General features: G+C 35.2%; 1 protein-coding gene across 2 annotated transcripts; it reads right to left on the reverse strand.

Moving 5' to 3' along the window:
- Positions 1 to 284: 284 nt before the first annotated feature.
- LOC119830466 lies at positions 285 to 25,913 on the reverse strand. 2 transcript variants are annotated; one of them, XM_038353496.1, is made up of 12 exons: positions 25,364 to 25,913; positions 22,697 to 22,888; positions 17,972 to 18,118; positions 15,396 to 15,584; positions 14,335 to 14,485; positions 13,825 to 13,956; positions 11,661 to 11,828; positions 10,013 to 10,202; positions 5,299 to 5,450; positions 4,276 to 4,391; positions 3,200 to 3,355; positions 285 to 2,856 (listed from the first exon to the last, which is right to left on the reverse strand). In XM_038353496.1, the coding sequence occupies exons 1-12, from the start codon at positions 25,635 to 25,637 to the stop codon at positions 530 to 532; spliced, it is 4,194 nt and encodes a 1,397-aa protein (XP_038209424.1). In that variant the 5' UTR covers positions 25,638 to 25,913; the 3' UTR covers positions 285 to 529. The 2 variants fall into 2 exon arrangements, with proteins under 2 accessions (XP_038209424.1, XP_038209426.1); XM_038353498.1 differs by having other exon boundaries at positions 22,697 to 22,884; positions 25,364 to 25,495.
- Between the last annotated feature and the right edge of the window lie 815 nt (positions 25,914 to 26,728).

Consider the following 26,728-nt stretch of genomic DNA (forward strand, 5'->3'; position numbering starts at 1 on the left):
GAACTTGGGAACTATAGAACAGTGCGTATTTGAGTATTTTAGAGGGAAGATTAAGTAACATAAATGTTATTTAATAAACATTTATGGACTAGTATAATACAGTAATCTATGCTGTGTTTTATTTGAGTTTATTTCATTTAGATTTACTTTTAATATGACGAATTTCCTTTCAGGATACTTAAATGTAAATGAATTAAAAGTTGCGTATATAAACATAACATGCAGTTGTACGTGAAATGTACATAATTTTAAATAAAACACGTCAATATAAACACGGTTTATTATCGAAATGCGTGTAAAATAAAGGCACTTTAGTATACATTTAGTCTTTTATAAACTCGCCGTTACGTAAATACATTTGTTAAAACTAACTTTGATTTGTTTCATAGTTCTTTGGATTAATTGCATATAAATATTAATTTTACCCACTTCATACCTACTGCTTTAAGACAAAAATCTTGGAATAGTAGTTAATAGCATGCTCGTATGCAATCTACAACTATTATTTACATTACACCTAACACTAGTGCTATTTTTCGACTTTTCTCACAGTTCCCGTACTAGCCTCAGTATCATTGGATGACCCTGACGTAGAATGTTCTAATTTACTATCACTATTCCCGCTACCACTACTCTTAACTCTACTTAAAATCGCTCCAGGCTTTCGTCTCTTCTGTTTCACTTTGACCGCCTTCTCCGGAGGTCGGTTGATACTTTCACTTCTATTCTTCAATTTATTCAAACTGAAGTTTGGTTTGATTTGCGCAGTCTGTTCGAGATTGCTTGCATCTGGTAGCAGCAAGTCTGTGACACACACGTAATCGCTACTCCTCTGTGTCTGCACTGTGTTCAGCTTAACCGGAACGATTTCTACTTTCCTCAATATCGTATCTGGTCCTTTCGAATCCAACACATCCTCCGTCGGTGATTCGACGCCACCAACGAGTTCTTGTAATAGCTTATCTTCGAAATCGTCGATGTCATCTATTTCATCGTCATCATCATCCGAATAATATGAAGAGAATGATGTAACGGAACCGGAATGGAAATCGTCGGGCAATCGAACTCTTGGCGCATTCGTTGGGATTTCTACTTGACTCAAAGAGGGCTGTATGATAATCTTCGGCTCAGATGTACTTGAAGCAATTATTACCCTCGGATATTCCCTTTGTGTGGACGGAGTAGGATCTACCGGTCGGTTTTGTTTTAAATCAATTTTACTCTCAATAGATCTCGACTTATTCAATTCGGAATGCGTAGTCAAATTATCAATATTTTCGTAGTTGGAGTTCTCTGATATCTTTCTGGGTGTGTCAAAAGACGAAAGTAATTTCGTGTTCTTGTAGGCGAGACGCCGCTCTAAAGTTGTCGTTCTGGGCGGCGGTTGGGGCGGAACTTTCGGCTTGTCAATTTGACTATCAATATAACCGCGGAAAGTTTGCAAAGTCGGTTGTAAGGACAGCCTCTTCTGTGACTTGGGCAAGTCTGGAAGTACTTTTGGAAAGTTTCTTCGTTTAATAGTTAATAACGCCTCTTCCGGCGACAAAGGCTGAGTTTGTGTGTCGTCGCGCGACGTAACGTTTACCTCGTTTCTGAACGTGACCGGCGGAAGGATGTGCATCGCTTCGCGTTGCATTTGTTTCATTAATTGTTCATAATTTACGTCCGTCACAGGATCGGATGTGGAATGTTTGTGTGATATTTTTAAGGGAGCCCTATTTTGTAATGAAAGCGTCACTTCATTTGTAAAGGTTTGATGTTCGCGCTGCGTTTGTGTACTCTCTGTTGTTTTCGGTTTGACAACTTTCGAATATGTATCGTCACCAACAGTTTTGGATCTTTGCAATTTGTTCGAAACCTGCACTCCTTTTTCTATACAATCAAATGACTTAGACAGCTCTATCGGCTCTTGTTTCAATATGGAATTAGTTCTAGCCGCGGGCGTCGCATCGATAGCTACTGAAACTTTCTTGGATTTCGCACTATCTTTGCTCTTAACGGATTCATTTGATTTACTAATTTTGTCCGCCGAATGTTTGCTAACAATCGACGAATGCGAATCCAACGCGGACGTTGAAGTGGTCTTCTCAGACGTTTTATTCTTAAAATTCTTCGCGAGTAAATTGGACGGTGGAACATCAATTTTCTCACTTTTATTTTTCTTCTCCGTCAACAACTCCTCCGATCTGGTGAATTGTTTATTTTTCTCGCTCTCGGAATGCGATTTTCTTAAAATGCTCGGCGAGCATCTGTGCATCACTTCGTTCGTGATCCAATCTCTGACTTTCGTATGAGCGTCCAAAGTGCTCGTGGACAAATGTCGCCTCAGCTGGAAGCGTTCCCGAAACCCGCCGGAGTCGTCCGACTTGGGCGTCTTGCATTCCTTGTTAATTTTCTTTTTCTGTATTTTCATCGACTTAATAACGCTGCAGCCGTTCTTCAGCTTGCGCAGAGCACTTTCGGAGCTTTTCTGTCCGATTACATCCACTTCACCCATTTCCGAAGGACGCTCGAGGGCTCGGAGTCGTAATCTCCGCTTTTTGAAATACAATACCGCGCATATACTTATGTTAACCGCTAAGAATAGGACTGTGAGTGAAATAATGAGGGTGAGGGTCGTACTGGAGGTTTTGGCTATGGTCAATGTCGGTTTTTCTGTACTGGTCTGAGGTTGTGGGGTCCTTAAACTGGGTGGGAGTGGTCTAGATGGGGTTTTTATGGCCTGAATCTCTCGGTAAATTGCGTCTGTGTCCGGTCTGTACTGTGGCGGTGGGTTCGGTCGCAGCTTACCGTATAACGGCATAGTGTAGTCGGTGCGGTGGACTACGGGCGGGTAGATAGATTTTTTTATTGTTTCTGCAGGAAAATAGATAAATTTTATGTAATAAAAAGAAAATATAGCTCACTGCTTAGTTATATTTTTAAGGTAATAATAATGTTTATCATGTTTTTTCTGGCAAATAAAAGTTTTATTTATTTTAAATAGTTGATGTTAATGATTTTTTTGAATATAGTGAGAATTTTTTTATTACACAATATTGAAGTTTACATTATAATATAATCTCCATAAAATTACAACATCGAAACAAATGTTTAATTATATTTAGCATTAATATATTTCTTATGGTAGTTATTCATTGTATATTCAGATTAACCGTTTTAAATAGATGTTTTATTATAATGTTTTGTAGATACTAACCTACAGGTCTATGAGTCGCTCGAATCCTCTGAGTGGTGGGCGGTGTGAAGGCTTGGAGCGGATCGACGACGTAGCGACTCAGCTTGTTGGGCAGCGAGTCGAGCCAGAACGAGGTGTAGTTCGATCTGTACAAACTGTTTATGGATGGCGGTATGTCTGTAAATAATTTTAGTGTTCTAGAAAGAGGGCAATTGAATATTATACAATTACTTTGTGAAAAAATTGTACAAATCGTTCCTTATATGGAAAATTGAATTATCTGTTTTCTGATATTAAAAATTAAAAATTTTGCGTTGTTAATACAGTAAAGGGACATTGAATATAATTTTTTTTTGAAACAATGAAACGAATCGATAAGACTGCTTTTTATTCAATGAATTTCAAATTAATGTACATAAAAAAAAAGTTTGTCTTCATGAATACAGGAAAAAATGCAAGTCATTATTCAGCACAGTAAATGCAGCTTATTGTTGCGCTTAAGGTAATCTAAAGTAATATTACGGTCAGGGAACATGTGTGTTTTTGTTTGTATGTAATGTTTTCACACAAAACTTATTCGTTCGATTTAAAAAAATCCACCTTATTAATTACACATTTTGTATGTATTATATCGATTGATTATCATCATCAGCCCATATATGTTCCCACTGCTGGGACACAGGCCTCCTATGAGGGTTCAGGCCATAATCCACCACGCTGGCCAAGTGCGGGTTGGCAGATGTCACATGCCGTCGAACTTTTAATTCTTGGACATGCCGGTTTCCTCACGATGTTTTCCTTCACCGTTTAAGCAGTGGTAATGTTATCCACATGCGCAGATAAATTGAAAAATCAATTTATTTCCTGCACGCTCGCCCGGTTTCGAACCCCGACTTATCGATTTTGAAGTCCGAGGTTCTCACCACTGAGCCACCACTGCTTTTTTATTGCGATTGATTAGCTTCCAATTAATTATCTATAAATAGATTGACACTCTATGTGAAATTCTAGAAGCATTCAATAAGGTCTAGGTTACAAAAAAATTATATAAATTGGCTTATATTCAAGAAAGGATATACAGTTTATAAGAAACTTACCCAGTCGTAAATAAGGTTGATGGGCGACATTGTACTCCGGCCATTCCACGTTGTACTGATTCCAGACTTTCCTATCCAATGTGTGATATTCGTTCACGCTCTGCGTGTTGGGAGATCTGAAAACGGCATATTTCTAGATGATTTTTTTTTATATTCTGAACTAGCTGTGATCCGCGGCGTCACTCGCGTGGTACTCGCGTAAAAAGTAGCCTATGTCCTAATCTAGACTACAATCTATCTCTGTACCAAATCCCATTATGATTTTTCAGGATAAGTTCGTGAAAGAGTATCCAACATTCTTGCAAACTTTCACGTTTATAATTTAAGAATGATATTTTCAAAGGAAAATCATAATTTTTAAAAAGTAGCTTTTTTTCATAATAAGTAGGAAAAGAAAAACCGCAACGCGAGGACAGCTACGGTCCTTTGGTGGAATTTTCTTCGATCAAATTATATAACATTTTGAGCCGATTTCAAAGAAAGGGGGAGTTTCTTAATTCGACTATTGTTGTTTTGTATTTGCTATCTCGTAACTTTCACTGGGTGACCCGATTTTCATGATTCTTTTTAGATTTGAATGTGGTCCCATTTAAATTTGGTCTAGTTCTGACAGTTTCAAGGTAGTTTAGATTTCTGTTAGAAATTATTATGACCATCTATAGTTATTTTAGAAAACTGAAAAGGTTGTTTCAACGTGTTAACTTAAGGAACTGCGGGTCTGATATGAAAAATTAGGTATATCAGTGTTAGATAACCCATTAATTATTGAGGAAGACTATGGGGCTACATATGTACTACGGGCGAAGCCGGGGCGGATCGCTAGTTAGCCCGATTCAGTATGACTATTTTTATTTATTAACTAGGCATATTCATGGAGCATTCCTCGACCAATCTACACGACTCCCTGACTGGAGCGGCCCGAAAGGCGACGTTGGAACATTGTATATATACTCAGCGAAAAAACATTTCGCTAGCGCGATTCAGACTCGCGCGTGTCGCCACTCGCCACGCACACACACTCACCCGTTCTTCACGAAGTTGGTCCACAGGCGCATGACGACCTCGCTGAGCAGCTTCTCGCGCGGCGTGTACTCGGCGCGCAGGTGCGTGGCGGCGCCGCCCAGCGGCACCCCCAGCACGTACGGCATCTCCTCGCCGTGCACGCTCTTGTTCAGCTACGTAATACGTAATACGTCAATAATCTAATATTATAAAGCTGAAGAATTCGTTTGTGTGTTTGAACGCACTAATCTCAGGAACTAATGGTCCGATTTGAAAATTTCTTTGAGTGTTAGATAGCCCATTTATAGAGGCTTTAGGCTATATTTGTACCACGAGTGAAGCCGGGGCGGACCGTTAGTAATGAATAAATAATAAATTAGTAATAATTTCTATGTTCGGGCAACTGAGCTGGTGGTTTGGTTGATGGTAAGCGATCACCTCTGACCATGAATATGGCATAGGCACTACCTCTTCCTCACCCTTCCCAAGCCAATCCTTTATTCCCATCGGCAATTCTTTGCTTATGTTTTACCCCTCCAAGCCGGGAACGTATTTACAACGGTCCTACCTCTACAAAATTTCATGGGCGATGGTGATCGCTTACCATCAGGCGAACCACCAGCTCAGTTGCACGAACATAAAAAAAGATTACTAATATATTATTTATTTATTATTATGGATCTCTGTTTCCCACTATTACAAATAAATTGTTATCACTCTAAGGGGAGATCACATGTTGATGCAAATAACGCTTATAAATATATCCGAAAAATGCTAACATAAAAAATTAAACTCGTCAAATCTCCTACTCTCATAGTACTCTGTAAGTATGGGCACTGTAAATATTAAAAATACTAGCTGCGCCCCGCGTTTCACCCACGTAAGTCCGTATCCCGTAGGAATATCGGGATAAAATTTGCCTATATGTTTTTCCAGTTGTCCAGCTGTCTACGTGACAAATTTCATTGCAATCGGTTCAGTGGTTTTTGCGTGAAAGAGCAACAAACACACACATCCTTACAAACTTTCGCATTTATAATATTAGTAGGATAAATAATTTCACTATCTTCACACCAAATACCACATATTAAGCTTAAATAACCGCACCATTCTTTAATACAAAAAAATATACAGTTATCACTTAAAAATAATTAAAGCTTTAACATAAATTGTTTCATAATATTATAATTTCCATCAGTATTAATTAACTGCAACTCGATTCCAGTAAGTCGCTGTTAATAATTTTCAAGTGACATTTAAATATATTCATACCATAACGTTGAATATTAGCGGCTCGCCCCGGTTTTACATGGACTTGACTAAGTAGAGTCATTATGTATTACGCAAAACGTTATATAGAAAAGGTCCTAATGGCTAATACGTATTATAATTTAAGTTTTATCATTTACTAGCGATCTGCCCTGGCTTCGCACGGGTGCAATAATGCTATACATATAAACCCTCCCCTGGACTCACGCTATTTATAAAAAAAACATCAAAAACTGTTGCATAATTTAAAGATCTAAGCATACAGATACACAGACGGCGTAAAGCGACTTTGTTTTATACTATGTAATGAAGAAATAAGCGTAATTTTTAATTTTGTAATTTGAAGTTTTGTCATCCATATAATGTTGTCATTGAATTCAATAAGAGTTTATTATTATTACATTACAATGTCAATAGCAATGTAGGTATTTTTAATACCTTGATATATTTGACTAGCGCCCCGCAATTTCACCCGCGCAACTCTGTTTCCCGTGGGAATTACGGGATAAAAAGTTGCATATATGTTATTCCAGTTGTCCAGCTATCTACATACCAATTTTCATTGCAATCGGTTCAGTAGTCTTTGCGTGAAAAAGCAACAAACACACACACATATCCTTACAAACTTTCGCATTTATAATATTAGTAGGAAGGATATTATGGATATCATATTTCAATAGGTGAGTTCGAGTTAGAGGTTGAAAAAATTACATATTTTAGCATTACATCCTAATTTTAATGTTTCATAATATTTTTAGTCAAATAAATTATTACTAATTGTTATTGTTAACCGTCCCCTACCTCAACGGAAATTGTTTTAAAGTTAAATTATGATACCATATATAAAATGGACTCATTTCCACATTTTAATTATTAAAACGGAAACGGGATGCTAGTTTCAACTTTTACCCTCGCGAAAAGCTTTATCATTCGAATTGTGAAAATCATTTAACGTTCGCAATTTATCATAATAACGAGGCTTTATAATTTAACTAGCAGTGCGTACATATATGTCACTCAGCGAAGTTGCAGCTTCCTAATGGCGAAAGAATTTTTAAAATAAGTCCAGTTGTTTTTGAGTTTATCCATTACTAACAAACAAAAATACAAATTCTTCCTCTTTATAATATTAGTGCAGGTGAAATAAATCATTTTTAGTCGAATTTAAAAGTACATACGTTGTTAAAAATACCAAAACATCTTAATATATATAAATTAGTAAAATTACTCTACCAACTTTAACCAATCTACACACTGCAGTTTAATCCAGCTTGAAAATAGGATAGTTATTATTTCACTTTCCGGACGGAGCCGGGCGTGAAGCTAGTATTATTTTAATTATTATTTGTTTCTTCTTGTTTCTACAGGTTAACCACTTAAACGTCTACACCGATTAAGATAGGAATCTCCTCAAACTGACGCAATGACGAATTTTTTAGAAGTTTACTAGGTAATACAACACAATACAATACAATAAATTTGAACATATACAATTGAACACATATAAATGAGGAAGATTAACAAACGAAGAAGAAGAAAACAAGAAACGAAAGAAACATTTAAAGGTTAAATAGGCGGCCTTATCGCTTTTAAGCGATCTCTGCCAGGCAACCTTTGCACAGGATATTATACTTTGACATTATAGTAGGTGGAGTTTCAAAGAAGGGAAAACAATCAAACGAAACGATTGAATCATATCAGGTTAGCCAAAAAAGCTTAAATAACGCAGACAAACCCACGGGCATCAGCTAGTCGCGGACAAAGCAAATACTTAACTCGAGCAAATCCGATAAATATGAGCTGAAAGTAATACGGCTGCAAGCTGCAGTAAACATTTACTTTGGATATTGGCTCCGGAGTGAAAACGGTAAATGTTTTGGAAATTAAATCGCTCCTGATATATATGAAGCATTGGATATGGAAAGAAAACAAACGTGGGGTTGGATATGACGATTTTACAGTGCACTAGCTTTTGCTTATGGCTTCGCACGCGTTAATTTGGAGTAGTTTAATGGATGTTATGATACTTTTATACGTATCATTATTATGATATTTAGAGCAAGTTTCACCAAACGATATAAATTCTGATGTTATATAAATTAACACTTTTTTATCAATTTTAATTGATACAAGCTTTACAGATCGTATCGAAAAGTTATAAAACGGGCTACAAAATCCCGATATTATGGAAATGATTGCAAAAATCAAGACATCACTACATAGTATAAAACAAAGTCGCTTTCTCTGCCACTATGTCCCTTTGTATGCTTAAATCTTAAAAACTACCCAACGGATTTTGATGGTTTTTTTAATAGATAGAGTGATTCAGGAGGAAGGTTTATACCTTCCTCTTGAATTTCATTTTAGGCACGTACCACGCGAGTGAAGGCGCGGGCTCCAGCTAGTTTACCATAAACCATTTAAAATCTTGTTCGTAACAATGATCAAATATGTATAATTGTATACAAGAAAATGGTAGAACATATATAAACGCTCCGATAATGAAAACACATTAACCGAATCCGCAACAATCGATCTGGCCGTTTTTAAAATAATCATATTCGCTCATCAACCCACATTGTGTTTTTAGGACGGCCATTCCTGTTCTCAACACCTGTTGGATTTTAAGTTGAAATTTCAACTGTTGCAGAACTCTCTTCATTCTGAATATTTAACGATGATAATGGATTTTGTATTTCGGCAAAAATCGTCGGCGAAGTTTTGTCACCGGGCTGGGCGGTTCGTGGAATTATCGCTGATGTGTTTACACGCAAGAGGAGTAACCGAAACGGCGATCGTGTTTCGTGTGTTTTTGCGTTCATATTTATTAGTTTTATTCTCGGAATTTTAACGATGAAACAAACTTTTTATAATGAACAGGTGTTACTTGTAAGCCTATCTTTGTAACCTTTAATGTTGGTGAGTATTAAATACTTCATAAAGTAGAAGGTTTTTTACAAAATAACGATACAAAAAATAGACTTAAAAATGAATAGGAAATTAATAGGGAGGTGTTATAGTAATTTTTATAAATTAAACCAATTATGATTCATCCGCTGTGTTTTGTATCCATTTTGTAGTTTTCCCTGAACAAATCTATACAAATAATATAAAGAAGAGTTTGTTTGATTGCGCAATACCCAGAAACTACAGGACTGATATCAAAAATTATTTAATAACTGAATAGGTGTATGATCCTCTAGTGCTATATATATATAAGTACCACGGGCAAAGTTGGACGGACCGCTAGAACACGATACAACGTCAACTCTTAACTTATCACATTATTGAACACATCACAAAAACCATCATCCTTATCACTATTAAAATACATTTTTATGCCATAAACGGGCGACTGAGCTGGTGGTTCGTCTGATGGTAAACGATCACTTCTGCGAATGAGCTGCTTGAGAGGAAAAGGATAAGGAAAGGATTGGTGCGGGTTATAACATGGGAAAATACTCACAGGCGCATAGTCCGTGCTCACGGAATTGTGTCCAAACACATAGAAGTACGACTGTCTGTTCGCTTTCGACTGATAGTTCGCGAGGTGTATCATCGGAGCCAATGTTCTGGCGTCACTGAACATGTTCAGTGTGACGTCACGGTTGGTTTCCACCGGCCAGCGCTGAGGGTCCAGCTTTGAGGGGGAGTACCTGAAAATAATAATGTGTAATTCGAAGTGTTTATTGGGAAACGGAAAACCTTACTACTATAAATATAAATAGGAATTAGAGTAATTTGAAGTGTTCTTTTTTTATACCATCGTCGGCAATGGAACTGGTGGGTCGCCTGATGATAAGCGCTACCACCGCCCATGAACATTTGGACAGGTGCAAGGTCGATTGCAGATCTGACGCCTCTACAAATGGATTGCCGACTTTAAATTGGGAAGGGATGAAGACGCCATTATATGTATCCAGTGTTCAAAGGAAAGTTTACGTGAAATGACCTAACTAATAACACTAACTGAAGTGTTCTCTATTACACCACGCAATATAACACATACATATATCAATAAATAAATTTGAAAAGTTTGTTGGTTTGAATACGCTAATCTCAAAAACAACTGAACCGACTTAAAAAACTCTTTCACGATACGATAAGTACGTGATCCCTGAATACTCGCGTGTCACAATACCCCATAATATAATAGCCAAAACTCTGTAATGATTATGATAATAAAATAAATAAATACTATAGGCTTTATATCAACCACGAGCGAAGCCGGAATGTACCGCTAGCCTATCGGATGTTGCCAAATATTTCCATCCAATAAATCGCACACGAAATCATCATTCAAATGGCATTTAAGATATTTAACCATTCGATAGTACCTAGTTAGATCATTTGAAATTCTATGTCCGTCCACAATCTAATTAGGCGCTTCGCCGCGTATTCAATTTGCGAGCATGTAACATTCTATCATGCTTTATGGAGCTGCCGAGCGAATTACGTATGTTTTTATTGTGTTGGTTAAATGCTTATTGCTAAAGGTTTTTGTTTGTATACGTTCGTTTAATTCATTCCGGGTGTCCCGCCGTTGGTGTACTATACTCAGCGAAATTATAGTTTTAAATGCGCTAAATTTGCAAAAAAATACTTATAAAATCCCTCTTTTCTATTAGATGACGATATCTAACTGGCTCACTCCATCACTGAACCGATTTTGATGAAACTTGGTATGAAGATGGAGCTAAACGTGGGAAAGAACAATAAAACAGAAACAATACTTTTTAATGCGAAGAAAATACTCCTTACCAAGTCGCGCGATATAAGCGAATTCCACGCGGGCGAAGCCGCGGGCGAAAAGCTAATTATGTTAATAAATATTTACCGCTATTGTATGTATTAGCTTAGTGTACTATCCTGTTGAAAGAAGTTGAGATATCTATACTCGATCCTAATTGTAAGCAGGATTATTTCAGGGCTTTTTCAAGCATTATTTAGCAGTTTTCCCATCACAGCCAATTTTAAATTATTGATTTTAGATAAGTAATCTTAAATTTTATTTTATCATAAGGAATTTGTTAATTTACAACAACGATTGGCTGAAATAAAAAATTCTAAATAAGATACTTTATCAATTGAAAATCTAATAAATACCAACTCACTGTTTCAATATCTCCTTCAAAGCGACATCTTCCGCCCCCTCGTAGACAATCTTCGCATATTTCTTTATGAATTCATCTCTCTGGTTCTCCAAAACGCCATGATCGAGCTCAATTACTCCGAAATCGTGATAGCTTTCCCATTCCGTTACACCACTTAGCAATTGGTATCTGGAATAGATCATACATTGGAGAGTTGAGTGAAAGTCTAAAAGTACCCGAAATAACATATGTGATATGAGTACGTTTCGGCACGAATTGGGCTAGCTCGCACCGGGAAGTACATGTGGGGGTGCGCCCACACAAGACCGGTGTGAAACAGTAGCATGCTACTGTGATTGGTACGGTGGGATCCGGAGCCCGTGTCCTTCTCCTCATCCTGCCCAGTCCATTCCTTCTTTTCAGTCGTCAATCCTTTACTTATCCGTTTCTCCTTTAAAGTGGGTAGTATGTTCACAGAGGCAATACCTCTGTTCTGTTCATGGGCGGTAGTGATCAGTTACCATCAAAGGAACCACCGGCTCAATTGCCCACTTATGGCATACAAAAAATAAATAAAGAAAGACTGTATAGTACTTTAATCATCGATTTTAAGCAAGTGTGTGTGTGTGTCTTGCCTTGTCTTGTGACCAAGACAATATTTTGTGACTCCCCTCCGGGAATCGAACACGGGACCTTTCAATTCGACGCTAACGCTTATATACTGGAGCAAAGAGGCGGGCAATTAAGCGAGAATACACTTAGAAAGTATATTTTGAAAAACAATATTTTGAATAAATTGTATGGAAAATGTGTGAGAATCTTTAATTTTGTAAAGGAATTGTATTAATAACATTATTATTCAATTACATAAACTGTTTATTGTAAGCGAAAAATTTACAAAAGCTTAAAAAGCGCTTTTGAATCTGCACAATAATCCTACTATCCTACTAATCCTACTCCTACTAATATTATAAATTCGAAAGTTTGTAAGGATGTGTGTGCGTTTGTTGCTCTTTCACGTAAAATTTACTGAACCGATTGCAATGAAATTTGGCACGTAGTTAGCTGGACAATTGGAATAACATATAGACAACTTTTTATCCCGATATTCCTACGGGATACGGACTTACGCGGGTGAAACCGCGGGGTGCAGCTAGTGTTATATAAATTAACGCTACCACTCGTATGTATTTCATTTTGTGTTTATTAATAAAAATGTGTTTATTTTTCATTCCTTGATGTTCATTTAATTTTGCTCCATACTTACATTAAATTAATATGCTCTTAAATCTGTAAGTATGTTATCTAGAACTTAGTATAGATATATCCTACTTCCCAATAATTTTCACTTTGTATTTGAACATTCCTATATAAAATTTCATTTGAATCTATCTAGCCATTCACGTGTTAAAACGTAACATACATACAGTATATAGATTACAGATTATTAATATCTCTATTCATAAATCAGAAACAGATATTTCACGCACGAGATATAATAATACAGAATTGTTGTTGATTAATCTTAATTAGCCCGACTTACCCAATTATAGGGTAACTTAATTACATAATTTTAACTTAATAATGTTGTATGTGTTAATGAACTTATGTTCTGGACATAATCGAGACATCAGCTAGTGCAATTTTAAAACGGATTGGTCTATTTGATTTATTAACTATAATTTACATTCTAGCTTCACTCGGGTCGATTCCAAACTCACATAGGTCCGTTTCCATTCCCTCACCCTTCCCAGTTCATTCTTTCCTTCCCTTTGTCAATCCTTTCCTTATCCCTTTCCCCTTACAAGCGGACAGCATATTCGCAGAGGCATTAAACTCTGCACTGTTCATGGGCGGTGGTGATCACTTACCATCAGGGATACCACCAGCTCAGTTGCCCGACATGAAATAAAGTGAATCAGCCTGAAGATTGATCGGGCGATCAAGTGATCAAGCACAATTGACAAGTAGGTACTTGTCAAAAAACAGATGTAAAGTGCATTTGCTCCATATTCCGGGTTGTCTGAGAGAGATCACTTATAGTGATAAGACCGCCCTCTGTACATTTTAAGTGAGCTTATGTCTCTTGAAATTGTAAAATAAATTATTTTTCAATACATTTAATATAATGCTAGACGAAGTTATACAGGACTTCTCTTTTTTTCGTCAATCCAAAGATACTCACTTGCTTAGCAGGTTTGGAAAGGATGCCATCGTTTGTGTAGGTTCACTCGGTATGAATGACCCGGCCACCACCGGGCCCAATGGAGTCTCGAATTCTCGCGACAATATTTGGACTTTTTTGATTTCTGATAACCTGAAAAATATTGTAATAGTTCATATTATCGTTTAATTATACTATACGTAATGTTTGCAATATAAGTCATTAATTTAGATTTAGACAATAAATAACAACCGATAATAAGTATAGTTATTAATTAACTTTAATTTATATAATAAGCTTACTATTATCACAATGAGAAAGTGTGTTTTTTATTAGTTCATTTTACAATTCAATCAATTATAAGCGGCGGTATCAAATCATAAGTTATTAAGATTTTTTTACACAGAAATAATAAGGAGTCTAGAGCACGGGCGAAACCGCAGCAGAACTTTTAAAGGTCAAAATCCAAAGACTTGGTTCCACACAGACTTATATCCAGACTATAAAGCGAGTTATAAAACTAAAACTCACGGCTTCTTCTGGAGGCAGCTCATCATGTCCCTAGAGCTGGGGTTGCAGCCCAGACTCTGGGCGACCTGCAGCGTGTACTGCGCCGGGTCGCGGGTCATCGCGGAGTCGGATAGGGCGGAGCCCGACATTAGTATCGCGCGGTGGAACAGACCTTTTATGATAGATTTAAATTGTCTCATTTGCACACAGATTTTTTTTATGTCATCGTCGGCAATGGAGCTGGTGGGGCAGCTGATGGCAAGCTACCACCGCCCAAGAACATTTATAGATGCGCAAGGTCGATTGCAGACCTTACGCCTCTACAAATGGAATGCCGACTTAAAGTTGGAAAGGGATTAAGAAAGGATTGACAAGAGGTATACAGGAAAGGACTGGGAGGGGTAATGATATAAGCCTCCGGAGAGCACTAACTGTAATCCGCAGTATCACTCGTGTTACCCGAGTAGTAAATAGTAACCTCCTCCTTCTTGGAAATCGGTTGAAAATTATGTGAAAATGAAATTGTTTTCATTCCAATTTCAATGCTCGATATGACGACAAAATCCACAAAAATAGATTTAGAAAATAAATGAAATCCCGACGCAAGAAGACCAAGTTCTCAGCATTCAGCAGTGATTAATGAATGGGTACGATGTAAACACGATTCGAAGAATAATTAATATTCAAATCTATTTTGGGAATGTCGCTTTGGTTCGTCGTATTTATTATCTTTTTAAGAATAAATGGAACAGTGTGATAAAGTATGCTGTATCTGTACTTAATAAATACAAAAGTATATTAGTTTATTTGTTTGTCTTTCTTTCATGTTGCGACGGATTAATGATATTGCATTATTGTGATTGAGTGTCTGTTACTTTGGATAACAATTGGTTGATGATAAATTAAAAAAATATAAGTGACCTTTTGTCATTTAATTGCAATTTCTAATTTATACAATCGAATTGTTAATTCTTACAATAAATGTTTTAAAACCAGTTTGAAACAATTTTCTATATTTTTATACCGTTTCTATATATTCTATATAGAGCAGATGTGATGAGATACGATAATCCACCACTTACCATTTGAAATAGGGGAAAACATCAAAAAGTTCACACACGCCGCCCCAGTGCCGTGCCCCATTAGGGTCACAGACTTGGGATCCCCATTCAGGTCTTCAATGTTATCCTTTATCCATTGCAAAGCGGCTAATTGGTCCAGAAGACCGTTGTTACCGTAAACATGTTCTGTTAGACTTGGTTTCATAAATCCTGAAATAAACATTATAATTTTTTCATTCACTTGTTCATTTCTTTTCTCAGAACTGTAAAAAAGTAATATCATGCAGTAGATGGAACCAGTCGCTTTCTTTAGATGGTAACCTCATAAAAATTAGCTTATGTTCGAACGTGAAATGTTAATGAAACATATCGGAAAAGGACACATTGAGAAGTAAAATAGAATAAAATAATGATAATTAGATATTGCGGAAAGCAATAAGAAACTTAAAGTTAGCGTTAAGAAATAAACAGCAACTCCGTCTTAAGTAAACATGGGCATGTAAGTCCACTCGTTTTCAGGAAACCCTATTGACACACGTTTTACTTCCTGCTTGCATTTTTTTTCCTTTTTCAGGAAGAATAACATTGGTTATTTCACCACTAACTCTTCAACTATTTTTTGTAAACTACGATTATATTTGTTTTAAGTAACATTCCTAATACTATTAAAAAAGGAAATATATACAATTTTTTTTTTAACATACTTATATTAGCTTCACAGCAGTTTGTATGTAATCGACCTTAAGATCCAATACTGACTTACTTTATAGGAACAGATTTAATTCAAACTTTGTGCACTTCTCAAGGACCGGCGATTTATTAGAATCGTCAGGAATAAAAAAAAAAATATATACTCTGTATAAGAGCAAAGCTTTTTTCAAGTTATTTAATCTCCATTTTACAATTTACTTTACCATTTCATTTCTATATTGAATAATTATAGATAAATTAACAGGGCCTTACCCTGATTATTTTCCTAATTGTTTCTTGGAATAATTCAACTTAAGTATAAGGTAATTATAAAATGATGATGCTAAAACTCAAAATTCCCATAATGACTTAACGATATTAAGAGCTGTGAATACCGAATACTAATTAGTTAATTAGTAGGTTTTACTTATATAAAAGCGAGCTTTTGCCATAATTTATCATTCGATAACAAGTACTGAGTGAGTAAACGATCCACAACAAAAAGATGAAGTGCATAATTTTGCTTGCTTTTGTTATTTTAATCGAAGCAAAAGCCAAACCGTTCTTTGAGGGAGAGAGTCTAAGTGCTGGAATGGGTAGGAGAGGAAGAATGGGACTCGGTGCTGGAAGGGGAGGCAGAAACGGCTTCAGAAGAGGATTGGACCAATCTGGAATAGTATATGGAACTCCCGAAGAATCTGGTTTCGTTCCTGGAAATTTCGAAAATGGAATGGGTCCGGAATCTGGCATGAGTTTCGAAAATGGAATGGGACCAGAGGGCATCGTTTTCGACGACGGAATGGGACCGCAGAATGGAATGGATTACGAGTCTGGCATGGGACCTATGAACCTTGGAAGAGGCTACGGACGGCAATTCGCTAATGGACAAGAGTATGGTGGCCAAGAATTTGATAACGGAGCTAGTGGTTTTGGTAATCAAGCCATAAGGAACGCTGGTGGTAAACACTACCATAACATTGGCGCTAGTCATAGAAAAATCTCGACAATCAACCAGGAGGAAAGTGATGAAAGACATAATATTGGCGGTGATTCTAGTTTCAATACGGCAGCGCAATCTAATGGAGGATTTAGGAACTATAAACACGGGGCTTCGCGTTACGGTAATCAGTACGGGCAGGGTTCCGAAGGCATTGTGTTCTAAGTTAAACCAGTATTTTTGTTTACTGTAATAATTTAATAAATTATTTTTCCAATTGATACTTTTTATTTATTACTAAATCCATATACATATTTGAATCGTTAGTTACAAATGAATTAGTCGAATATAGTATTAAAAAACCAATTTAAAAACGTCTTCCAATAGCCCATCCTTTCACAATTTACAGGTAGCATTTTAATTAAAAATAAAATAAATAATACTTGTGTAATACTCATGTAAAACTTTATTGGACGGGTAAATTAAATCGTCCCAAAATCCGTCATACATTAATAAAGTTCTATATTGATACATCACAAACAACTGCGATGAAATCCTATCGATTGAAACTTAAGCTTGAAATGAGTTATTTGATGTACGTACAAAACTTAACCAACGATAAAAAAAACGAATAATATTATATCGTCATAAAAGACTGAGAAAAAATTTACATAAGTACATATCTATATCTATTAACAATAAAATGCATAATATATGAATATGATTGAAATGTGTTCGTTTAAAGTGGGTCATAATCGAGTCTAAAAAAATTGGTTACATACAAACATACAGGTGAGATTCACTTGTATGGCTCGTGCTTCTATGTTCAGAAACATCGGAAACGCTGTTATTCAGTGCCCCCATAACATAATTACGACACACACGAATACGCAATTTCGTGGCTTTTAACGAATTAATAATAAGAAATCATTCATAAACATGAATATATTATAACCTAAAAATATCTCACCTAATATCCCAAGACGATAGTTGACTGTAATAACCATGACGTTCCCATACGATGCTAAGATTCTCCCATCGTAAGGATTCCCAGAACTCCACTCAAAGGAGTCACCGTGAATGAACACGAGTACGGGAAACTTCTTTGTTTTTTGCTCTGAAAACAAAAAAAATATACAAATAACTTTACGCGGCAAAACTTTTCTAATAACAGTATTGTAACCTCAATTTTTTCAATTTGATTAAACAATAGAAAAATAAATGCAAAACACACCTATAAATACAAATTTCTATCTAACTGTTTAATTTAATTTTACATTTATACAGGTACTGAATTAGTTAATTGATGAGTATTGCAAATTAAAAAAAAAAAATTGAAACTAACTGTCAAATTAAAAAAAAAGAACAGTCTTTTTTATTTACATTAAGTAGGTACTTTAGCTACCAGCACTGCCATTAATTTTTAAACGTGAGTATTTCCATGAATTGTCTATTTTAATGATATGTTTGCATTTATAATATTTTTAGCTATCATAATTTTTTATGGTGAACATATTAACTCATATTACAAAATCAATTTAAAAGCAATTTAGTAATTTTTATTTTAGCGCCCTCTATGTACCTATGTTCAAAACGATAAAAATGTATAAAGTTAACAGTTGTAATAGTCCTTTCGACTTAGTAAAGATTTCTTTTGCCAATTTATAGATGGCGCTATTATTAAAAATTCATATTATGAACACTGAAAGTAATGATTACCTACTAATTATAAAGATCACTTAATAATTACTACGAAACCAATTATTACGTTATAGCATCTTCATAACATAGTTCGCATAAAGATAAAAGTGATAAGTATAAAAATGTTTGAATTATAGGAATTATAATATGTTTAAATCACATTTAAATCAAAACTTTTTTTTCGAGGACGAAAAGATGACAAAAGCTGAGATCTATTTAAGTAAATAGATCTTAGCTTCTATATTTTTTAAACTTATTAAATTTTACTAAAATATAATAAAACATAACGTTATTCATTAACATAAATTTAACCATACACAAAGACTTATTAGACTCGTATCGCGCTGTGATGCTTCAATTTCGGTTGTTCGCTCATTATAAAATTCGTTGACATGTTTATTCGCTTTTAATGGTATTTTGTGAGTGGCTTCTTACTCCATTATTGTAAAACACAAAGCCGGGTAATGAGTACGCTGCTACTTACTTACGTAGCAATATAAATGTACTTTATACAATAATATTTCGAAATTTTTATTGTTTTTTCATTTGGGTGTCTAAGCTAACATTAGTGTTATTGTATTGTGGTTTTGTACGTATGTTTGTAATAATTTTAAACAAAAACTACTGGATCGATTTAAAAAATTATTTTACAATTTGAAAGCTGCATCTTCATTGAGTACAAAGGTAATATAATAAACGTAACACCAGTTTATTATAAGACGCCTAGGTGAAACACGGTACTAAATAAGATGCGAAATTACTTATCCGATTCTGCTTACGTATAAATAAATCTCAGGCGGATCCAGGGCAGGGCGGACTTGTATTAAATTACGTTTTGCTAAAAAGTACATAATAAGTAATGAATTGTTTAATTTTTATGCATTAGAAGCGTTGAATTCCCCATAGTAAACTGGCGTAAAACCAAACACAATCCAGTGTTTTCTTACACCAGTTTCATTCATTAAATGTGTTGGCGCCACACTATTTTTAGCCATCCGCTTTGAAGATATCGAAATTGTTAAGTAGCACAGAAATAGACACAGAACAGATATACATAATGGTGATAATTGCTTGCATGTGTTGAATGATTTTTTACAGAACAGGAAATAGTATTCGACCATAGATGGATACAGAGAAAATAAGGCTTAGAATCAAATGTTTGAGCTAAAAACGAGTTTAAATTTATAGTGACCGAAGGCCTTTTAGCTTATTGCAATTGCAACAGAAGCAGGGCTATTATTTTCTACGGTATATTCGACTTTATTCCCGTGAGAATAAGGGTCATGCTTTGATTAATTTTATCTGCTTATATTCCTCTGGCAAGGTCTGTATCGTAAATTGTTTGAAAGATTTTGCAAAAGGATGCGTCATTTATAGATTCGTCGAACAGAGAGAATATAAAATATGTAACATGAAATGACAACAAATAATAAAATTGAGTTAATTAATTTTGAAAAAACCAAACCCCTACTATCATCTAAAAACATGATCACATCATAAAATGTTATTAAACATTTCTGTCTTCGAACGTGTATTAATTAAAGATAATTAAGCCCTTCGTTAAATATCATTATTAGACTTCAATGGACCTATTTATTGAGGCTGTTACGTCATCGGCACTCTGCCAAAATTACCTGAGCCAGTGGATTTTAGAACATTAAATGTTAAAATATTTTCTAGGCGATAATTAAACACAGTTTCAACTAACTTCCTAAACGTATTCCATGACGTGTTGTACATTTTCCCCTAAAGCTTTTTCGTAATAATAAAAGGAATACAATAATAAATAAGATATTTTACATGTCAATCATGGAGAAATGAAAATTGGATATCAAATTAACTCGTGAATTCCGCCGACTCACTTTGACTCGTTTTCCAAGCCAGTGGCTGCTGGGAAATGTTAGCAAAATGGCTTGATTGAAGTATAATACTTCTTGAGATGAGATATAAAGGCTTTATTAGCTTCTTTTGGCTTAGATAAATGGTTTTTATGGTTACGCAGCGAAAGAAATCTTTTAGGGAGATATACGTTGATGTAACTGATAAAGAGTGATGATGTAGTTTTGGTCAATATATTTCAAACAGGCACACAAAATCATTCCTCTTTTTAATGCATTTGTAGGTTCAATTGATCGAGTTTTGAATTCGACGGCGCTAGAAAAGGGTATGCGTAGCTTTTGGACCCTAGGTGCCGCTACGCCCTTGGCTTCAGAAATCTTCTCATTGTCGTAAGTAACATTGGGCTATAACAAAATGATATATACAAACGAATAGCGATGTAAATAAAGATTTTATATGTAATCAAATAAGAAACATTGTACGTCGTTTTGTTTTTTAACAAACAAACAACAACAAACAAAAACACTTTATTGTGCACCAAATGATTATAAAAAGTAACAAAAAATATATATACATTAAAACATAAACATTCACGAGCACAACAGGCTTTTTATGTATTTTTTCCCAAATCAGCGTATGCAAACCTATGAATAAAATTGAGCATAGTGCACCATTGGTGGGACATCCTGAATAGTAAACTAGCTTTCCGCCCGCGGCTTTGCCCCCGTCATCGCAGGAAAGATAGACTCGGGGTTTTTTCGCACGTTCCCCTGGGATCAAGGAAAAATGTCCTTTCCTATGATCATCTCCTGGTTCTTAGATATAGTGAAGTCCCGTGTCCCCTAGTGGGGTATGGGGCAGATGATGTACATCCGTTTCACTGATCGATTTTCTTTAGGGACAAGTAGGTGATCAGCCTTCTGTGTCCTGCCAGACCGAGACATTTTTTTTTTGTGCGTCCCCACCGGGAATTGAACCCAGGACCCCTCGGTTCTACGCTCACGCGTTGCCCACTGTACCAAGGATGGTTCTTAGGTACTTCTGCTTAAATTGTCAGCCACATCAGTTAATCCGTTCTTGAGTCATAAGTAGTGTATCTAACACCACTTTTTATCATATGTACAGATATTGTATATAGCACTCGCATTACTTTGCAACCAGATATGGACATAATTTTACCAAGAACCTTTAAAAATGTACATGTGATATTTAAACGCAAAAACAGCCAATTTAAAACCTTTATTTCAATAAATTTCATTAAAAATCTACACTAATGTACAAACTTCAGGAGCGCAAAACCTATTTCGCGTATAAACAAGCCCCCATCGATCGTGCCTAATACATTCCAAAATCTTAAAATAACTGCACGAAATGCCGAATGCTTTTAACTATGTTAATATTTGTTTTCAAAATATTTGTACGCCTCGTCTTGAATGAGTTCTATCTAAAATGTAAACAGGTATCCATCAGTAATCACTGGTTAGTGCCAGTATTTCTTAATTTTTATTTTGTTAGTGATCGCATCAAACTTTAATTGGAGTTTAGTGCGAGACGGATTCGCCTAACCAAGGGCTCCATAGCGATTAGCTATAGAGCAAGTGCAAAAAAAATTGGTCACCCATCCAATGTCTGACCGCGACAACCGTTACTTAACCTTGATTTTTTTTATTACTTTTTGTTACAACGCCAACAGAAATACATCATCTTTGAAAACTTCAATTGTCTATCAATCACGATTTATGAAAGCCTGGTAAAAGATATACAGATAGTCAGCGAATTTTTATTATTTCTTTATTAGATTAAGGATCACCGCCATGACGTGCATGGTAAACATGGATGGAAAGTTTTATGAAGTGACAAACAAAGACGTTTTATGAAATTACAAAAAAAAGTTGTGCTTTTATAATTATAGACTACTAATAAAAGTAGCATTACACATACTGCAGCTAACAGCTGTTTAAGTTTGAACAAAATAAATGTCTTATTTACATTTTACACAACAAATAAAAACCTTTTGTTTATTGTATTGTGAAGTGATTTTCTTAGTCGTTCAAATTTGTAAAATTAAAAAAAAAAACATTTATCTTATGGATATTAGCATCCCCATATTAAAATTTATACTCATTTTCAACATACGTATAAAAAATGCACTTACCTCTATAGGGTACATAAATATTCAAATACAAGCAGTCCTCAGATTCTTCTTTTAAGAAGGGTCTGAGACGATTCAAATAGTTCTGTCTTCCTAACGATGGCGGATTCCCCTTTTTAATCTGTGGCAGGGCTTGGGGACAAACTGGCGCGAAACGGGTCGCCATCTTCAAACCGGACCACGGTGGGGCGCTGACTGAAAGAATGACTGTGTTAAACCTTGTCATATTGTGTAATGTTATGGAAGTCAAACATGCTTCGGCACGTCTTAGGCAATTTAGCCCTGGGGAAGTACCATACGACCGAGAAACAGCGTGAAATAGTACTGTGTTTCGTTAGGTTGGTTAGGTTGGTCGCCTGATGGTAAGCGCTACCACCGCCCATGAACATTTGAAGAGGAGAATAAGACCTTACGCCTCTATGAACGTATTGCCGACATAAAATTGGGAAGGGATTAAGAAAGGATTGACGAGAGGAATAAAGGAAAGGACTGGGAAGGCAAGGAAAAGCGACCTCCGGCTCCCCCAGTCATCGTACGCAACATAAGAACATATTATTTCACGCGTTTTCTGTAGGGGTGTGGTACCTCCCCGGTGAGCTGTTCTTAGAACTATTAAATTTATGACCAATTTTTAAAGCAATAAATATATGTTTATATACTTGTAGAAATAGCAATTTTAAATAATTTACACTGATGTATATTAAAAACATTTGAATATTCGAGCGAATAAAATAAAATGAAGTCACTGAGGGCAGAGGAAAACATGAAATAATAGAACAAATATCAAATAAATTGGTACAGCCGCTCACTGCTTATAAGTGATTAGTTAGCCCTTAACGAGAATATCTATACGAGTACTAAGTCCGTGCATTACTCAGAAACAATTAATCAGACTGTATTATTATTATCCTTGTCTGATACTATAACTATATAATTGTTTCATCGAATCATAACAATTTCAATCTATTATGAAGAAAATTACCTCTGTGTAAATAATAATCATAATACAATCTACGTACATAAATGACTAGCAGTCTGCCCCGGCTTCGTCCGTGGTACGTACAGTGCAGAGCACTCAGGTATCACGTACATATCCAACGGGAAAATAAGTTTAGAAATCGGTCCAATATTTCAAAAAAATTCTTCAACTTTATAGCTATTATTTACATATACTTATATGTCATATATGTCTCCACTTGACATTTGTTCCATAGACTATACACAAATGTCGCAGCCAATTGATTAAATTATCCGTTTCATTAAAAGCCTAAACGTCATTTAATTAACTCTTCTTAGATACTCCGCTGTATTAAACGAAACGACTGGATATAATTCGGGCAGTTCATTTAAAGGCGCCGTTTAATAATGAGCTGAAGTTATTAACAAGAGACTTAATCAGTTGGCTACATAGACATCGCAAGGCCATCTTCCAATAAAAAAACATTTTTCTCACAACAAAGCCTCCCACTTGAACAATTCCATTGATCAAAATGGCGCACTGAGCAATCAGTTGCTTTTTTGTATGAATCTCCTTGTACCATTGTCCTGTTTAATGAAACACTGAGATGCAACATTTCTCATATTATATCTATTTATGCTATTGAAACGATTTATCTGGGATCGTCGACTATGCAGATTTTCTCGTCCCATTTATCAAGTATGACACTGCGTTTATTATTGTTGATTTGTAAGAAAATAGCTTTAAGGGTGTTGCTATGAGCTTTTATATTCATTGAGTTTGCTTTTATAATACTCATTTGGTGTTGCTGTATTTCTTAAATCAGATGAATAATTTAAATTATTGAAGGACAAGTCGTGATAAAGGTTTTTGATGGACTGAAGTATACATTTTTCGTTCTCTTATGTTTGATAGAGTCCGGGAGGTGGTTTGATAATACGTAGATTTTAGTAAAGAGAGCATGATGAATAAGCCTTATATATTTTACTATTAACAGTATTTTTTTTTTTTTACAAAAAAGAATAAAAAACTTAAAACCAGAGCAAATTTAAATATCACGGAAATTATACAAAAGATATTTTTATTCTATAATATTAAGCAGTATATCGTATTATGAGTAAATTGTTTATTATTACTACCAGAATACTTACAAAATATAATAAATAATACAATCTAAATAATTTGAGAAAGTAGTCTATTATATTCTTTTATTTATTATTTATTTATTAGCAAGTACAAATATTACATTCACAATGATGCTCTGCCTTCTGAACTAGGTTATTACCTGTATCTCAGAAGACAGTGACTTCCCTTAATTTCAAATACATAATATTTGTAATTTCATATTACAATTTATGATTAAAAGTTACGTAAAATAAGATAATAATAATAATCAGCAGAAATAAGAAAAAAAAAACATTTACAATTTAGGCCGATGAAAGATATGGTTTAGTTTAAATTTAAATTTAAACTTAAATTTGAATTTAATTATAAAAAGCTGAATTTTCGAAATAGTACAAATACATGACCTGATTCTTCTAGTGGTTAATGACCCTGTTTACTTTGCCAATGTTCATATAATAGATCAGTTTTGATAACTTATTCACGTTGTATTAGCTATTTCCTAGATTGTAGAATTACAAGAAACCATCAGCGATATTAAATATTGAAATTTTCATTAATTAATACCCTACAAAGTCTCAAAATATTACCTGGAGGCATAAAACGTAAGCTGCCCACAGGCGGTGCAGCATACGGTATGCCCAAGAATATTTCCACTGGCTGCAGATCATACTGCCTCCCTGGCTTCACAATCAGACCCCTCAACGCGCCCTGCCTCAAATGGTATTCCCGGGTTAACCGCTTCTCATCGCTCGGGAAACTCCGTGCCCCTTCGTACACCTTCGCCTCGTCCACCATCGGTAAGAGCGAGATAACGATACAAATAAACAAACACTGATTTATAAGCGCGTGCTGCACAGCCATTTTATGTCCACCGTTTTGCTTTCATTGCTCTCAAAATACCTTCCTATGGTTGTGAGTCATTCCAATTCCGTGGATTGTCTTCAAATTTGCCACTGAGTATTTCTTTCATTTCGATATCACTTTGTGTTTATCGAATCACAAGGAGCTTGTTTATTAAATTTACAATTCTTATGAGCACTTTCACCAAACACAAAAACCAATCGCGTGAACAATGCGCGTTTATTCCCTGAACTAATCTCACTATTGCCACACAGAGTTTCACGAACAACGCTACGGTGCGCGCGCGCAACTGGATTCATTCCAAACTGTCCCTGCGCGATTCTAATACCGAAATACATAGGAATGCGCCACAGATGGTCTAAATATACCCGGATTGAGTGTGTGGATATCTTGAGATAATTTAAATCCTTATGTCGTCTACTTAAGTGATATTGAACTTTTTAAATTCATTCGATAATATCTCATTCATATTAAATATTATTAATTGCATTTTTTAAATAACGATTGACTAAGCGTTTTAACGATTAATAAAAGTACAGTGAAAAACAAATAATGAATTAATAAAATTAAATACATAAACCAATAAAAAATAATTGAGGGTCTCGTATTTATAGTTGTAATCTCTATTGTACCCAAACTAAATTGTGATAAATAATTACCGTCTTAATAGAATAAATAAACATAAATTTTATACCAGAATATTCATACACTCTGGTGACGTAAAATATCTAATACATTCATGATTTTTTCAACCAAAATAAATGACAAACGTTTATGACAGTGGCTAAGACTTGATCGTTGAACCTAGTGATACTGGATTTGCTTGCGGACTTGAAAAAATCTTAATTTGTCTCACAGGACAAGAGCTTTTACCGTAGGTTACATCGCTATACGATCAAGAACTAATTGGAAGAAGAAACAATTAAATTCTGTACGTGAAATCTTTGAATGTGTGAAATATAGTCAAACATTTTTTATTAACTTGCATGTCCTTATTGTACACTATTATAAGCATACACGAGGACATTGTTTCATATCTATCCCTGGCCGATATTCAACATTAAAGTACTGGGATTATGAACTTGAATATT

This window comes from Zerene cesonia, chromosome 11, assembly GCF_012273895.1.
Source record: "Zerene cesonia ecotype Mississippi chromosome 11, Zerene_cesonia_1.1, whole genome shotgun sequence".
Classification (NCBI taxonomy): domain Eukaryota; kingdom Metazoa; phylum Arthropoda; class Insecta; order Lepidoptera; family Pieridae; genus Zerene; species Zerene cesonia.

Coding starts and splice junctions, on each gene's coding strand:
- LOC119830466 (XM_038353496.1), bottom strand. CDS start 25,637: ATGGCTGTGCAGCACGCGCTTATAAATCAGTGTTTGTTTATTTGTATC. Junction 5,451..10,012: donor TGAGCACGGACTATGCGCCT/GTGAGTATTTTC, acceptor CGTATTACGTAG/CTGAACAAGAGCGTGCACGG. Junction 4,392..5,298: donor ACCAACTTCGTGAAGAACGG/GTGAGTGTGTGT, acceptor TGCCGTTTTCAG/ATCTCCCAACACGCAGAGCG.